Consider the following 18,882-nt stretch of genomic DNA (forward strand, 5'->3'; position numbering starts at 1 on the left):
CCGGGTTGTAAGGTAGTAATTGTCATTGGCAAGTTGTTATAGAAAAGCTTATGTAACATGGGCTTTAAAGAAACTTGTGAAAAAAACAGAAAGAGTCACCTTTACCAGCAAACTGAGATGCTAACAACATTCTTTTTTGTGTAAGACTGTTCTTTGCTGGGTAGACTCACCTTCTCTGTCAATAACTTAGGCTGGTCATGCAAATGAAAACTGCTATATCTATTTTGGTGGATTCTAGAGAGTGAAACCAGTTTAATATACCTCCTGGAAAGTTTGATTTCCTGGGTTTGTACATGTTTTGTCTCTAACACAAGTCCCATTTTACTTATTTTTATTTATATTAAAGTATGGAGAATGTTATAGGAAGAAAACAGTCAGGAACTATGGCAAGGAAATCTTACTGTTGGCATACGAAAGATATATAAGAAGCCAAGGTCTATGATTAATATTTCACTTTTAGGTGGACTGGCTCTTTAAATGTTTTGATATAGCCAAAAGTGTCAATTATCAGAAAAACTGGTGCATGAGTATATCGTTTATGAACCTTTTGCTAGTCAATATAAATGTCTATGTTTGTATCAGGAAGGATATAAAATTACTTTCTGCTGCAGTTTCCTTATTTACTGTGGTAAAGCTATCAGTGCTAAAGCCCATGGGAGATTTTTATATTATCTAGGAAAACCTGTCATTGTAGATTACTTGAGTCAGACAGATGTTTGCACAACTGAAGCAGTATTTACTCTGTCTGTTGGCATGGTACATGCATAATTGTTTGGTTAATGTTTCAGAAATTCTATAATATGGTCTGAGATTTGACTTGCACCCAGGTGTAATAAGAAAAAATACAAATTGTTAATGTACTTTAAATCAGCCACTAATTCTCTGCTGAGTAGGTAACTTGGCACAAGAAAGGTTTTACTATCATTTGTAGCAATTGCAGTAAAATTTTGCTAATTCATAGCAGCTTGCATAGATTTTTTGGAGTTTTTGTGAAAAAGCCAGCTCACACTTGTTTATTCATAATGTTTTAGTGAATATTTATTTTTTTCTCTAACAGATCAGTAGGTTGTTCATTAAGTGTACTTCTGTGATTAGAGCATTGATGCTCAAAATATCCTAATTACCTACGGGTCACCTATACTGTACTGTACACTGCAAAAGAAATTAGCAAGTTTCTTTGCAGATTCCTATGTTCTTCTATTCTTTAAAAATTGAGAAAGGTTATTGCTGTTATTTGGGGGGAATCTGCTCTAATCACATAATCTGCCATAGCGAGGGCATATACTGTATCTCGGTGTCACTCCAGATGTCCAGTACCTTGAAATGATTCTCACTAAGTTTCCCATCCAAGGTCAGTGGATGCCAAGCCTTTACCTTCTGTAAAAAGTTAAGAGACAACCTCATTGGAGAATTCATTTTCTGGGGATGTTATGCATATACTGTTTTGTATTGCCATTGTTGCAAGAAAGCTTATATATATATATATATATATATATATATATATATATATATACTGTATATATATATATATATATATATATATGTAATCTATCTATATATGTAATCTATCTATACTTTTACAAACCAAGTTTCATATGTTGCAATATAGATATAAATATTATCAGAATGAACTATGTAGGAGTAGAGCTGGGACAGAGGGGTTTACTTACTAAAGATGGAGAGTGCAAATTCAGGCTCACTTCTGTATGGAAAACAAGAGGCTCACCAAAGCTTAATTGAAAAAGCTGAGGTTAGAAGCTGATTGGCTGCCGTGCACAGCTGCACCAGATTCTGAGTGCACCAGTTTTAGTAAATCTTCCCCAAAGTCTCTATTTTTGGTATTTATGGGAGGACAACAAGGTGTTAATAACAGTGTCACCCATTCAACCTAAAGGAATTTTATTATTTAGTCTCACCATAAGTATATATAAAATCTCTATACATTCCTCCATGCTCTGTGTACATTTCTGAGAAAGCCACTGAGCCAATTACAGGAGCAGGGAGTGAAGACTCTAAAAAGTCCTAGCTGCTCATTAGATACTGTATTAGGAATAGATTTTTGTGGCAGTTGTAGAAAATTACATCTGGTTACAAACTGAAATGGAAAGGTAATGTTTTCCAACATTAAATTACATAATGATTTTAGAAGCAAACACATTTTATTATTCTAAAATGTTTCTTTTAAGTTAATTTAATATTTACTACTGTAGCACATCTTTGAGAACAAATTGTTTATCTTTATATACTCTGGTTATATCGATATTATGAATGTTTTATAATAATGTAATGAATACATAGCTGAATTCTACTAGTTCTCAGCATTACCAGGTATAATTTAGACCGGGTGAAATGACTTAAAGGTTTCCCCACCTGCTTTCTAGGTGCTTTTTACAATATAAGAAATTATAATTTTCCATCCACAGATTTATATACTGTGCAAATATATCTTTAAAGTGACTGTTGAAGGAGAAATATAAAATAATTAAAAATATAAATTTTTTAAAAATATACGTATTCTAAAAATACATAGGCTTACTGGTGACTCTTGTCCCAATATAGTTGTTCCTTTTAAGAAGACTTGTTTCATCTTTACATATAGTACCAATTATACTATTTTGCATATATTGATGGTTGTTTTACATGATATATGATCATAGGGCTCTCAGCTCAAACTTACAAGCTACAGAATCATTCCCTACACACCTGCAGTTAGCTAGGAGTATGTCAGCTCCACCTTTACTGTCAGAGTCAAAGGCTTTTATCTGCTTGCGCAGCTTTTCTGATCAAATGTCTTATACAGTCCAAGGAATATCATTGTACTTGCTTCTTTAATAGCTTTTATGAACTTTTTCCATCTTACACCTCAATCTAAATTCAATGAATAATTGAATTTATATTGTTCTATCTACCAAGCATCCTCCGCATCTTTATTTTTAAGTGCCATTTCACCCTGAGTCCATTTTTTTCTATTTATTCCATGCTCTTTTTTTTTTTTTTTTTTTTTGGTTTGCACGTTGCATTTGTACAGAAAAGCAATCTCTTTTCAATGACTCCCATTTGTATCCCCATTCCCTCCCTGCTGCCTTCCATTTAGCTGGATGACTGGGTATCCAAGGTACTGAAAGATATTAATACAGAGATGTTTGCCTAACTCCAGGTCTGCTGGCGTCTGTTCACTCAGCCCTATGTGTGTCCACTTCTCTTCTGCATTAAGCAGTAATCTGGTTCTCTTATTTCAGAGATTCCTGTGATATTAGTCTCATCAGCAGAGCATTCTTAAATTTAAAGAGGAACGTCAGGCAAACGTTCAGCAACAGTGGTTTAATTATCCAACACTTAGTTGACTTCCTCTCTAGTTTGTCCAAAATCTCTTTACAAGTGTGGGACCTTTTTTCATATATTAGTGTATATATTAGTGTATATATTAATAATAATCTGTCACTTTATGGGCATAATATATATTTGCTTTGTTTTACAGGTTATATTCCTGTAATTTAAAACTGTGTTATACATACCTATATATCCATACATATCTAAACCCTAGCTGAAATTATAAATCAGTCTTCCAGAAAAGAAAAGTGCCTGCCATGGCTGAAAAGCGTGAATAAAAATAGTTGGAATGACCAGATCTCTGTTCCTCTCCTGCTGGGATTAAAAACAATTCATAGACTAATGCCTTGACTCTGAATCTCATACTTCTAGAACTGATGAGGGTGGTGGAGATGTTTAGGTAGCACACAGAACGTTAAAGCAGCCCAATATTATAACGGACAATGTATATAGTAGAAAGGAGTGGTTGTGAAAAAAACATAAAGGGGAGCTGTATTCTATGTAAAAATTGCTTTCCTTCTTTGACTGGAGTTCCTCTTTAAGTTTCATAGTCCATTATACTGTATAAAAATATGATCACAGCAAAAGCGGAAAGGATTTAAATAAATGCAGCAACATGGAGTCAGGGTGACAGCTCTGACGTTAGCTGTTACATGTGGCATTAGTGAATGAGGTATGTTGTTTGCAGACTTGGCATGCCGCTCTGCACGCCTCTCTTATACATGGATCACTTGAAAACAAAGACTCTTTTGCATTGTTGCTTTCACCTGCAGTAAGGATTGCAACCTCTGTCAATTTATAACTTGTTAGCAGTGTTCCATCTTTGACAATTTGGAAAAAAAGGAGTGGAAATTTAGACACAGTAGTTATGTATCAAATCTTCCATGTGAACTATGTTTTTTTAAACCTTATTAACTAGATTGCTCAACTTTAAGGCTTCATTGGTCATCATGTTGGTCTTAAAACTGAAGCCTAAATATAGGTGATCAGGGATTAAATTTCATACCTTTTTAGGGCAATAGGGTGTAGCTACAGGACGAGCTATAGCAATGCTCCTACCTTGCCTATGAGCAACTCAAGAACAGCTTTGCCCTTTTCTTTATTGGCCAGGTTGTGTGCTAAGCTCTCAATTAGTTGACCCTAATTTGGCAATGGACTTGAGATGTCAGTTGCTCATTGGGTGATGATCCCCTGTCTGTAGGTGATCCTGCTGTAAGACCTCTGCCATGTTTTCTCCCCAAAAGGCCGTAGAAGTTTGAAAATTGTTAGAAGTTTATGAAGAACAGGATTGCTAAAGCAGTATGTATATTTAGTTCACATCCTGTTTGCATTCCTTATCTGATGTTTGACAATCCATAATTTACACTCCTGTTGCATTTGATCGTAAAATGTTTAGCTACTATTAAAAAACTAAAGTTAAATCAAACGAAAAAACTTAGTCTCACCCTGCTCCCTATTTTATTTCTGCATTAGCATTTGCAGCCATAATATACATAGACTCTGTTCTGATTGTACCCTGCTCCCTATTTTATTTCTGCATTAGCATTTGCAGCCATAATATACATAGATTCTGTTCTGAGTGTACGTCACCTCTATTGCATAGCTATGGCTATATTGTTGAAAAAAAAAAAAAAAAAAATATTGTACAATACAAAATACAAAATCCATTAATATATGTGATATGTCTTGTTAGAGTGGTTGGGTAATGAGATAGTGGCTTACACTGGGAGAATAGTCATGTTATACCATAATAAAATATAAACACTGCTTGTTATGGAATTACAGGTACATTTTACCACTTTTACAACACCCTGGCAAATATTTGGAAGAAAAAAAAGATGTATGTACACAGCGCAAAACAGTATTGAATGTGAATGATACACAGAAAAATAATTTTTCTACAATATAGAACTCTTAAAGTGCACCGTGCAATATTACAAAAATGTGCAAAAAAGCTGATATGTAGAAAACATATAAATATAAACAATAATAGAATAAGGTGCCAGTCCAGATAAAATAGTTCATAAAGATCTCAATAGATGGTTAGATGTAAACAGTCCCAAATGGGTCCCATGAAAGTGCTGGAGTGCCAGGAAGAAAGTGCACAATCATGCAATCATTACGGTGCAGTGAGCAAGTGCCGGTCCTCCCCCTTTGGGTATTCACTTACCGGACAAAAATGACCCCTGGTGGAGGAGGCCGGGCTCGGTGTCGGAGTAGATCGGGAGGATTGTCTGTCTGTATAGTAGGAGGTCTGGGCGGGCGGTCGGAGGACACCAGGCAGGCATCGGGGTATTTGCATCTTTGGAGACATACCTGTGTGGCAGTTGGTTCCTTACTAGGACATAAGCTCTGTCGACCTTTATAGCTGTACAGCATAGGGGTCATTTTTGTCCGGTAAGTGAATACCCAAAGGGGGAGGACCGGCACTTGCTCACTGCACCGTAATGATTGCATGATTGTGCACTTTCTTCCTGGCACTCCAGCACTTTCGTGGGACCCATTTGGGACTGTTTACATCTAACCATCTATTGAGATCTTTATGAACTATTTTATCTGGACTGGCACCTTATTCTATTATTATTTATATTTATATGTTTTCTACATATCAGCTTTTTTGCACATTTTTTTAATATTGCACGGTGCACTTTAAGAGTTCTATATTGTAGAAAAATTATTTTTCTGTGTATCATTCACATTCAATACTGTTTTGCGCTGTGTACATACATCTTTTTTTGCACTTGAGAATTTTGGGTTCACCATAATTTATGAACAGCTGCATTTCGGTTTTTACTATTGATACTATGCAATTTTAGTTTATCACTTATCTTTGCGCTGTATTTGCACTGCACTTTAAATATTTGGAAGGACCCAAAATATTGGATGGAAGTAACACAGGTGTGATTCACACCGCATGCCATTAATCTGATCAAGCCAGTGGTGGACAAAATATTGTAGAATTTAAAAAAAATTCTGGGAACTCTAATAGTGAGATTTGATATGAGTGCCTAGGTCTGCAAATCCGCTGTGGCAATTTCATGTGGTTCCTACATTTCTAATTGGATTTTTAATTTATGTTATGAAAATGCAGGAAAAGTGGGTGGTAAATCCAAAGCCTCTGTTGTAGCAGGAGGAGCAAGACCACAATTGTTAATTGTTATACATTTGTTTTATCACATGTTGCTGTGAACAGTATTGTGCAAAATATGTTAACCATTTCTAAAGCTTATGTGGTCATACTATAAACAGAGTTTTTGGACATTGGAAACCAAAAAGGGAAGAAAGTCCTATTGGGTCACTCTCATTTTGACAATTAGGTTTTAGATCAGTAAGCCCAAGAGGGCCTTATTTAGAACTGAACATTCTAAGGCAGGCCAAAGACAGTTCGAATCACCTGCTAAACAGGCCGAGATTGGAACTATGTATGGGCTGGCTGAATGTACCAAGTTGTTAGACCGATCAACTTGGGTAAAACCAGTCTGTCGGATTTTGCATGCGGTTATCACTAGAAGCTAATATAGCCGCTAACAATAATCACTGTCTCGGCCAAAGGAATTCCCCGGTCAACACTGTCTGTGACCCGTGGTTGCAGGAAAGAAATTTGCTCCGTGTATGGGCTGCTTTAGGCCATTTAGCAGTGAATGATTGCTCTATATAATACAAACACAGATGTGGTTATTTTCCTGGCAAACCTAAACAACATTTTGCATTTTTCAGGACAGAATGTTTGTACAGTTGTAATGATATTGCCGGAAAATAGTGCTACTGGATCATTACGGCTGTTGGGTTTATATTAGTTTTGACTAAACTTGGACCCCAATCACTTGAACCACAATATTCCGCAGAAAAAAAGGCAGCCCTCTAACCCAATAATTTATATTATGTAACTGAAGGAATTGGCTACATATTCTTTTCATTTGTGTTACTGCTCTCATTCATACTACTGTTAGTATTTGCAGTATTTTCTGGTCTGCATGAATTTGTATGCTTAGCTTCTGTTATCACATTGCTTCTCAATCACTGACTGGGGATCATAAGATACACCAGCATTATCCATTGTTTGCATTTAGCCTTTGCAGTGCTTGCATGTAATGAGAACACTTCTATAATGAATGCATGTGTTTAAAGCACATATGCTATGTAATTTGCACACTGTTATCAGGGCCTGACTTATAATTAGGTACAAGCCTAGGTGATACAGCATTGAGGCTGCTTTTCCCTCTATAATTAATGACCACAACATATACAGTCAGCTCATTGAACCCGATTTACACAGTGACTATGGCCATGCCAGTGGCGGATGCCGCCCAAGGTGGTCATATTTGCTGCCTTAGATATAGTAATCTGCACTGAGGTTGGAGTCTCCAGTAGTAACACTCTGGCCTCTGTGCTGCCCCCACCGTGTCTCCATGAGTGCTGCTTCAGTCAGCCTCCTCAGCTGGCCTTATGGGCAGCACAGCCCTGACAATGACCCTAATTTACTAAAGGAAGTGAATTTTCATTTATCCTAGTACATAAGGGGAAACAAAGTAAAAATTCACTTATCTTCACAATACCGGTGAAATTGAGCTGACTTTGATCATCAAATCATGTCCAAGAAACTATTCGATCTAATCAGATATTTTTTGCAAAGCTAATTTTTATATTATTCTCTAAAATAAGTGTAAATTCATTTTGTAAGTATATGTGCTCTACTCCTATAGGAAATTAGCCCAACTGTCACAATATGCTAAACCAGGTTATGACCAGTAAAACAAGAAAATGTTCTGGGTAAAATGATAATCCTAGCAGAAGGGAGGTGCCTTGGGCACCAGAAGTTGTGTATGTACATCACTGATGGTGAACCTCGGCACCCCTGATGTTTTGGAACTACATTTCCCATGATGCTTAACTATACTGCAGAGTACAGAAATGATAGGAAATGTAGTTCCAAAACAATGTTGCAGTGGTGGTAATTCATCCCCAGTTGTTATACCTTAATAATTTTTACTTTAACCTGTGATAATATTTTTTGTGTCTCATACAGCCCTGCTGTTTAAAGTTTGGAAGGAAAGTCCCTACATAGTATTCACTGATAGTGGAAAGGGGGACTATTAGTAGGTAATAGTAGAATTTAAAGCTGTCCTAATTTTGGAGACAGCTTAGTACATTGAAAGTTCTAGGTCTTCTAACCAAATTTACAGTCCATGTGGGTGCAGTTGGCAGTGTCCTCCTTTTATGTCAGGCTGCAAAAGTTTAACAAGATCTAATTAAGGTAACTGAGTCTCACTATGTGGATCCCCATCCCCATCTCACTAAATGTTAGCCTGCTTCCCTTGCGATGTCATAGCTCCTGCACAATGGTGTAATATCATTTCACATATAAGGAAAAAGTGTATTTCAATTTGATCTGCAAAATGTAAAGGGTAAATGTTGTATGTGTAAAAAGACAGTACATTCTACTAACAGTTTTTATCCTTAAAATACATCAAATTTATTATGGATGTGTAAAATAATTATTTTTTCTTTCAGTACATTTTTGAAATCCTGCTGTAGATATCTACCTAGACGTTGTAACAGTATTTGCAGCCTAGATCACCTTTATGATCACGCTGCTCTACTATTTGAGTTAAAACTAGGGAACTGAAGGCTGTTGTGACACTGGAACATTTCTTGTCCATATGCTTAATAGTGCAGTTGCACATGAAAAGAAATCTAACATACTCCTCTCTATCCATGCTAAACAATGCCGATGGACAAATCTGCCCCTGCTGATATACCAGACAGTGACTGCAGCTAGTTAATGCAGATGTTATTCGGCCAACTTTTTTCTATGAGAATTTGACGAAGACTGAGAATTTCGAACTCTCCTTTGACGAGAGTCAATTAATCAATGGACTTTTGTTGAGCTGGGTGGTGTCAACAGGGGCATACATGGCTCAAACTTTGCAAATTCAGCAGGAATCAGCTGTAATTTGAGCCTGTATTGTTGGCATTGCTCACGCAATCAAAATGAAGGTTAATTAAAAAAGTTTTTTTTTTAAATACCCAATCTTTGGAAATCAAAAATGTCCCTTGCACGAAATAGGGTATTAAGAGTGAGCACAGGTTCATCTTATTTCCCAGCATTCACTTCCCTAAATGAATAGCCTCTACTTTGGTAAAGCATCCCTTAGGGCTTGAATCTGTCACATATACAGAAAGGCTGAAGAGAGGATGGAACTTTGTCATCACTTTTACCTTTACCATTAGGTTGTCAAGTAATTTGCAGTCACAGACTTTGGTGCACATTTAAAGGAAATCTGTGCAGCTGAATATGGGGGCTGCCACTACATACCTTTCTTTCTAAAAATGCTAGTTACCTGTCAGTCATGGTGATCTAATGGCTTTAGTACATACTGAGGTTGATGATTGGCATGGTAGCCAATCAGCTTTTAACTTCAGCTTGCTCAGTAGAAGCTGATTGGTTTTTATGCAGGACTGCACCAGACTTTGCACTCTCAGTTTTAGTAACTCAATCTCCCTGATTCATTGGATCAAGTATACAAATAAGGAGCTTGGATTTTACCAGTTGCACGAATGTTCAAGGTAAGGGACAAGTCAGTAAGTGAAAGTACTGAATTCAAGAGATCAGGCATGACTGCAAGGCCATTGGTGTTTTCAGAAGGAAGTCAATAATGGCAGCCTCCAAATTTCATTTAGCAAAGGTTTCCTTTGGAGAACTAAATGCTTTTCAAGCTGTTCCAAATGGCTTCAATACTTTTGGAGTCACTGATTTGGAACAAGTAAGATCAGCAGTTGTGACTTAGCGTTCTAGCCTGTTTGCTTATTCCAGGTCAGAAAGTACTGCAGCCAGAGATGGGCCTTGTATTTTTCCAGGGAACCTAAGCAATGCTAGGCAAGGGGAAAGTTATTTTGAAATAGAACACAACCTATTAATGTCTATTCCTGATCTGGGATTAGGTTTGGGTTTTGGATTAGGTGTACACACATTCGTTAAAATTGAGCACACATCTCCAAGACTGTAACCCAAGCTAACCTCCATGCACACAAGGGTAGGCAATCATGAATTTTAAAACATAATATTATCATAATCAATATTCTTTACAATGTTTATAATTTGATTTATTTTTCCTAATGGTTGTAATTTATTTTTTTAAGACATAGAAATATGTTACACATTACAGTGATTTCAAAGAAATATCACTCATCACATATTTATTTTTAATTAACCATTAATATTGTGATAGATCAATTAACTGTGCCTATATAATAATATTAGTTTTATGATGCTAATATCTCTTGTTGCTGCTGTCAGCCGTTATTACACGACACATATGCTGTGTTGGCGGTGGACAGGCATAAAAGTACAGTTTTTGCTGGCAGCATTGGATTTGTGATTGACTCCGGTCCAAGGTCTTTATCTTTGGAGCAGTTTATGGCCATTTTGATGATTTCATCAAAGTACTGCAATATGCACTCAGGCTCATTGTGCATTTAATGAACACTATTTTGTTTTTATGAACAAATATTTCATAAAATAAAGCATTCATATGTGCTGTAGGCTAAAGAGGGTGGCAGATGTTAGGACAGAAGCTAAAATAGGTCAGTCTGATCTGTAATTCCTAAATTAAAGCAGACAATTTCCTCAAAACATGAATGAAAAACTTACATTTTTGTTAACTGATTTCTACAAAATTGTCTGTAGTTTGCATGTCAAAAAAATAATTTTTATGCAAAGATATTTAGGTGAAAAAATACTTTTACTGGCTCATGAAATATTTGTTCAAGCTTTCTGGTCATGGGTGGCCAACTTTCTGTGCCTAGTTCATTTTTTGCACTCTTCTTTTATGGTCTCATTCAGCTGGTTCGTGACAATGCAGATCTTCGTTGTGAGCTTCCTAAACTGGAAAAACGTCTTCGGGCTACGGCTGAGAGAGTTAAGGCCCTGGAGGGTGCACTGAAAGAGGCCAAGGAGGGTGCTATGAAGGATAAAAGAAGGTACCAGCAGGAAGTGGACCGCATTAAGGAAGCTGTACGCTACAAGAATACAGTGAGGCGCACTCACACTGCACAGATTGGTAAGAGAGATATGTGATCTGTGACATAAGCATTTGCATCATAATTAGCCCCATAATATTACCTACCTGTAGCTCTGTAATCATTAATAAATCATTAAATGTATTTTTTCTTTAAGACAAGCAGTGTAAGTACCTGAATCTGACCTGACATCAGCCTTTCGTAATCTACAGTACAACAAGGCTTAAAGGAGAAGGAGAAACAGCACAAACAGTCAATTAGCCATGTTGCAGTGCTTATATGCTAACATGTGATTTGCTGATTACAGGAGAGATCAGATAGATGAGCTCATTACTCTGTTGCTTTTCCTTCAATGTCCAGCTCAGGGGGGAGGACTTGTAAGTTTGAATTAACTGCAGCAGAGAAAAATGAGGTCACCTGTCCTGCTGGAAAGGGGTGTATTGTGTGGTGGAGCTGTGTAAATCTCACAACTGGATGTATAGAAATTCAAATTTTGTAGCAGCAAATAAGTGAAAATATATTGAACTGTACAAGAAAAGAAAATGCTTTCTTTGTCAATGTGTCTATGCCAATACAAAAGTCACAAAGTGCACACAGGTATATAAGTAACAGTCTAGCTGGGGCCCCTGTCTTCATATGCCTTGCAGACAGTTGCCCTTCTGCTTTACTGTAGTGAATTTATATTTAGTAATAATGTCTAAATGTAAGCTGGGCTTTTGAAAATGCAAAAGAGGCCCACCCAACCTACCGAAAATCACCCTAGCAGCGTTCCCCCCACCAATTGTTTCTCCATCACAGCTGGTGGCAATAAATCATTATTGGTAGGGTTAGGGAAAATGAAATCATCCCTTGTTACAGTGCTGGGGTCTAGTATCACTAGAGGGAAAAAAGAACTAGCTTCTGACACCTGCCGACACTGCAGATTTTACTGCTGGGCACAGTAGTGGAGGGAGCAACAGGGGAGCACTGACAAGCTAAGTATTAGTTGGACAATTTATAGAGACATTTGCTCTGAATGAGCAAGGTGACAATGTCTCTTTGATTTAACTTAATTTTTTATAGGGTAAGTTTATTTATATTAAAAAGCAAAGCTTATTGGAAACCTCTTTGGCAAGATATTTGCATCTGAGTTTTAGCTCCATCCACCTAGCATGGCCATTACAAGGGCCTATCTCTCTGCTGTATTTCCCAGCTGTTATCTTAGCTTAAAGTGGATGTATACCAAGTGAAGTGAACAGCATCAGATGATACACAGAGATGAGACAAATCTCCCTACGTAAGTTTTATTTGTATATCTACTGTCTTCAGCTTTCTACACTGTTTAGAAAGTGAACATCGTGTTAGAATTTTTTCTTCCTGTTCCAGCAGTGGGTGTGAAGTCTGGGCATACACTGTGTGTTAGCTGATCAGTGCAAAGACACACACCCCCCTCCACATAGGCAGAGGAAGGAAGAAACATGCAGAGCTGTGCTGTGAATAGACCAGCTCTCTGCTAATTTATCTCTATGAACTAACCCTGACACAAATTTCCAGCTTCTTTTATCTCCTGTGTTGGAGAACTTGTCAGAAGTTATTATGCTGATAACAGAGGAATGGAGCAGCAGAAATAAGTAAACTCTACAGATAGATGTGCCCAGGTCAGATTTCATGAATAGGGTTTACATCCACTTTAAAGTATAACTAAAGGCAAAATGTATTTTTTTCGTTTTGGATAGAGTGGGGAGGGATTAGAACACCTGTCAGTTGTTATTGCTGTTTTTGCTGTCCGTGCCCCCGTTAGGGAGATTCATCTCCTCTATTTGTTCTGTTTACTATTATCATTGAAAGGGAAAGAAAAAGAAAATCACAAATTTTGGGTTGTCCCCAGAAAAGTAATAGAAAGGGAAATCTTCTAATGGAGACACTAGTTGTGGTGACCTGGGAGTCCCCAAGGAATTCCTTTTATTTGTAGGGATTTCCTCTCACTTCCTGTCTGGTATGGGGCAGGAAGTGAAGGGAAATCTCCTCAATGGGTCACAGATAGTGAAAAAAAATCTGAGAGGAGTTATAACCCTCCCTTGCTCTATCCAAAATGAAAAAAAAAGAAGAAGTTTTGGCTATAGTTCTACTTTAAATTATAGTAAATGTGTTGGGTAGAGCGTGGTTCTGCCAAGTGCACTTTCCCTTTATTTTTATACCCGACTGTAAATATCTTATAGCAAGACATTAAGGTAAAAAATAAAAATGAGAAGAAATATAGTAACAAAGTTAGCCCTGTGGACACAAGAAATCTTTGAATTTAATACACAGAAAACCTCCATAAACAGTATCCACAGTAGATCAAGAGGAAGGCAAAAAAAGCAAAAAAAGCTCATAAAGTAGAACACTGTATTTAAATATTCTACTTCAAACGGGAAGTACACTCCTAAGTTACACTTTGCAGTATTAACAGAAGTAGGAAAAAAAGGCTAGACACTATGATGCAGTTTCCTAATTGTTTGTAGTGTAATCACTGTCTTTTCTGACAATCTAATTTGCTCATAAATTTTGCTTTCACAGTAATCATATACTGTATATTGTATATCTCCTTTTTCTCATTAAAAACATTATATAGAAATCTTAGTAAAATACTTATAGAAACCATGGCTAATGTGCATCTCATATACAAGGCATGTTAAGTCCCTTGTATTACCATGTCAAGTGCTTCCAAGCACGTTATGGAAATGTGTCTGCTATATAGACAGTTTTTGTCTGGTGAGTGTAGGTGTCAGTATGTTTTCATATTCTGTTTACTGCAGAATTCACGTAAAATAATTCATAAAGCCACGAGGAACATCTATTTAAGGTCAGAGTGTCAGTGAGTATTGATGATCACATCTACTATATACAGTAATTGTCATTACAGTGAACACATGTAAACACTGAACCCAGGTTAGCTAAATGTAGGAGCAGTCAGCCAGGGTCCTTTACAGAGGCTAGTGAGCACAAGTCATAAAAGTAGAGAGCAAAGCATTTTTCTTCACCTCCCCTTTGCATTTTACAGAGGAAATGTAAATAATATGAAATATTAACATCTAATATAAGTTTTTTACTTTAATTTATTAATCAAAAATTTTTTTTTTTACCTTTTTATTTTTTTAGCCAAACCAATTAGACCTGGACACTACCCTGCATCTTCCCCAACCAATTCCTATGGAGTTCGCAGTTCAGATTCCCTTAGTTACACCAATAACATCTTCCAGCAATACCAAAACATGTACATGCATTCATCCAATTCCTCCAATGACACATTGTAAGTATTGTCAGCATGTAATACAATGTATCCTTCTACCTTCACCCATAAATTGTAAATATGTATTTTCAAGAAAAAAAAGCATATCACTGTATAACACTGGGGGTCATTTACAAAAGCTGGAAGGTGCAAAACCTGGTGCCGCTCTGCACAGAAACCAATCAGCTTCCAGGTTTTACTGTCAAAGCTTAAAGTGGTTCCAAAGGCTAAAGGTTTTTTACCTTCATGCATTCTATGGTCATTGTCCTGTTGGAAGATAAACCTTCACCCCAGTCTGAGGTTCAGTGCGCTCTGGAGCAGGTTTTCATCAAGGATGTCTCTGTACATTGCTGCATTCATCTTTCCCTTGATTCTGATTAGTCTCCTAGTTCCTGCCACTGAAAAATATCCTCACAGCATGATGCTACCAACACCATGCTTGACTGTAGAGATGGTATTGGCCAGGTGATGAGTGGTACCTGGTTTCATCTAGACATGATGCTTTCCATTCAGGCCAAGGAGTTCAATCTTTATTCTATCAGACCAGAGAATTTTGTTTCTCTTGTGAGAGTACTCCAGGTGCCTTTTGGCAAACTCCAGGTGGGCTGTCATGTGCCTTTTACAGAGGGGAAAAAAAACAAATAAGCCTTTAACCGCTTGCCGACTGCCCGCCGCATATATACTCCGGCAGGCTTGCTCGGCTGCGCGAATCGTCGGTTTGCGGTAGCGGTGCTGGGGGCGAGCGCACGCTACAGCCGGCCTGCTCCTGCCTCCACTAGGCAGCAAAGATGCTGATGCAAGGGGTCGGTGGCCATGATTGCCGCCGGGACACCTGCGATCGCTTCCCGCTAAGAGAGAATATTGTTGACAGCTGACTGTTGTTCTCTCTGAAATGATCACAGAGCGCCTGTGATCCTTCTATATAGGATCACAGGTCTCTATGATCATTTCAAAAGCCCCTCCCCCACAGTTAGAAAACACTCCCCTAGGTTCACAATTAACCCTTTGATCACCCCTAGGTTAACCCCTTCCCTGCCAGTGTCATTATTACAGTAACAGTGCAGTTAGCACTGAATACTGTGGTAATGTCACTGGTCCCCCCAAAAGTGTAAAAAATGTCAGTTAGGGGTCCGATCTGTACGCCGCATTGTTTGCAGTCCTGCTAAAAACTGCAGATCACCGTCATTACTAGTAAAAAAAATAATAAAAATAAAAATGACATAAATCTTTCCCCTAGTTTGTAGACGCGATAACTTCTGCGCAAACCAATCAAAATACGCTTATTGCAATTGTTTTTACCAAAAATATGTAGCAGAATAGAAATTGGCCTAAAAGAATGGAAAAAATTGATTTTAAATTTTTTTTAGGGGGGGGGGAATGTTCTATAGCAGAAAGTGAAAAATATAGTTTTTTTTCCAGAATTGTCGCTCTTTTTTTGTTTATAGCGCAAAAAATAAAAATCTCACAGGTGATAAAATACCACCAAAAGAAAGCTCGATTTGTGGGAAAAAAAGGACTTAATTTTTATTTAGGTACAGTGTCCAAAGACCGTGCAATTGTCCGTTAAAATGAGGCAGTGCCGAATCGCAAAAAATGGCCTGGTCATTAGGGGGCAAATCCTTCTGGTCCAGAAGTGGTTAAAATCACTTTAACTGAACAAGCTGTAGTTAGAAGCTGATTAGCTACCATGCACAGATGCACCAGATTCTGAGTGCACCAGTTTAGTAAATCCCCCTACTGTTCTTACTGTAACTGTTTCAACAATATCTAACAAAACAGTCAGTTTAGGCATGACTTTGCTTCTGTTGAGCAAATGTAAGGTATTATATTGGTACAGAATGGAATGTGTATCTTGTTTTGCTAATCAAAGCTACTATCCAGCTTTTTCTGTTGAAGCATGCATTTAATGATGATGTGTGCAGATTTTCTTCTTCTAGATAAACTGTATAATTTTTTATAGCAATGCTTAGTAAGCTGCCACTATGGAAAAATCTGTCTCACATGAGGGATTTTAGGGAAAAGCTGCAGTACGCTTTTGATCTATCCCTGCAATGTTATATATCTTTTTACGCATTCAAACATTTTTGCCATTGCTAAAGTAAAGTTTAAAACATGTGCTAAGAAAACTATGTATCCAACCATATAATTACTCGCGCCATGTGAAAATAATTCAAAAGATATGTGCAGCTGCTATCCACCTAGTGCTATTACACCTTAAATGATATACTTATTATAATAAAGCGCTTGCCCATATAATGTAGCAATATAATGTGCCCACAAACATATAAAACACAGTGAAAAAATATATAAATTCTTGCAAAGGTTCATGTGTAAAGTGTTCAAGTGCTCCAAAAACTCCATAAGGTGCTAAAGTGCTTCATGTAAACATGCCGTGATGTGTGCCACACTCCCCTCTCATATCCACACTCACCAGACGGAATGGACCCTCAGCTTTTTAGTCTGGGGGTCAAATCAAGCCTAAATCTGGTGTTTTGGATACCGGGCCTCTTTGCGTTTGGAAACGGGTACCACCAATATAAAAATCTTGGGGCAGCTTTAGTAACCTTCAGGCTCAATAAAACAAATAGTCCGCATAGTGAAGTACTGTAAATGAATATTTATTCCGCAAAATATAAAATAACTTACAAAAATGTAGGTAAAAGCGGGAAGAGAGAGACCATGAGGCTCTTCCGGGTTCACCGCTGGTAGCGTGAGTTCCACAAAGGACAGAAGTGACATCGTTGGTTTAGTGGGACCGGAAATACGTCCCACCTATGCTACCTATCACCTCCCTAAAGTTTGACGTATTTCAGGTTCCACTAAACCAATGACGTCCCTTCCGTCCTCCGTGGAACGCACGCTACCAGCAGCAAATCCGGAAGAGCCTCACGATCTCCCTATACCCAAATTAACCAACATTTTTGTAAGTTACTTCATATTTTGCTCAATAAATATTAATTTATAGTACTTCACTATGCGGACCATTTGTTTTATTGAGCCTAAAGGTTACTAAAGCCACCCCAAGATTTTTATATTGGAGACCCGTTTCCAAACGCAAAGAGCCCCGATATCCACAACACCAGATTTTAACTTGATTTGACCCCCAGACTGAAAAGCTGTGGGTCCATCGTTTCTGGTGAGAGGGGTTACAAGAGGGGAGTGTGGCACACAGCGCCGCATGTTTACATTCAGCACCTCATGGTGTTTTTTGGGCACTTGAGCACTTTACACTTGAGCACTTTACACATGAACATTTGCAAGAATTTATATATTTTTTTACTGTGTTTTATATGTTTGTGAGCACATTATATTGCTACATTATATGGGCAAGCGCTGTATTATAATAAGTATAAGAAAACTATGTAGTCTGACCTTCTGAAAATGCTTGATGTCTGGCTATCACACTAATTTTCTGCCTTTACTGATGCAGTTCAGGGGTTCTGACTCCATTTGTTGCATCCCTATTCTGAGCATTGCATTAAAGTAAGTGGATCAGCCTTACAGCAGCTGGCAATTTTGAATAGTCTATGTATGTTTTCTAGCACAGGTTTTCTTTAAATTACAAAATACATCCTTTTTAAAAGATATTACATTATGTTTTCCATTTTCTAGGGACAAAGGTAATTGCAAAGAGCATACTGGCTCTAATAGAACCTTTTTCACATTTATTTTCACTTTAATAATATGTAATCCACAAAAGAAGACACATTCGTGTTTTCAGTGCCAGGATTTCAGCACTGTGACATCTGGGTGCTACAGTGTCAGTTTTGGTGCTGGTATTTCATGTGCAAATTAAAGTAATTATGATCCACTAGGGCAGTGATGGCGAACCTTGGCACCCCAGATGTTTTGGAACCACATTTCCCATGATGCTCAACTACACTGCAGAGTGCGTAAGCATCGTGGGAAATGTAGTTTCAAAAAAATCTGGGGTAAAAAGGTTCACCGTCACTGCCCTAGGGATTCAATTAGGGTCAGTGATTATTGGGTTGAGATTGCAGATAGTGGTAGGGAGTATTTTAATGACAGGGGTGTGTTAAGAAATTAAGGATTTGTGTCAATGGCATCAGTTGAGCTGCTTCAGAGATCATTTAGAATTAACTTACAGGTGCATTTGATCTACAGCTGACCTCCCTCTTACCTGCACTTGACTTACTTCAAACCGGCTTTGGACCCTCATGCATTGGTATTGGAAAGATGTTGGTGTGCGCTCAATAGCCCATCATCACAAGCCTTAAAGCGGTATTAAACCCAAAAACAAGAGTATAATATACTGCAGCTTA

At 37.6% G+C, this 18,882-nt stretch overlaps 1 protein-coding gene across 3 annotated transcripts in view; it reads left to right on the top strand.

The window, feature by feature from the left end:
* The window catches only part of KIF5A (kinesin family member 5A), a 250,881-nt gene that overhangs the window by 211,327 nt on the left and 20,672 nt on the right, over window positions 1-18,882 (top strand). For 2 of the 3 annotated variants that reach the window (XM_082246229.1, XM_082246230.1), the window contains exons 24-26: window positions 3,095-3,115; window positions 11,174-11,390; window positions 14,470-14,620. In XM_082246229.1, coding sequence (XP_082102355.1) covers window positions 3,095-3,115; window positions 11,174-11,390; window positions 14,470-14,620 — 389 coding nt within the window. The remainder of the gene's footprint in view (window positions 1-3,094; window positions 3,116-11,173; window positions 11,391-14,469; window positions 14,621-18,882) is intronic. The other variant, XM_082246231.1, reaches the window with a different exon arrangement.

Source organism: Pelophylax lessonae (genome assembly GCF_965119305.1).
Source record: "Pelophylax lessonae genome assembly, chromosome: 2".
NCBI lineage: Eukaryota > Metazoa > Chordata > Amphibia > Anura > Ranidae > Pelophylax > Pelophylax lessonae.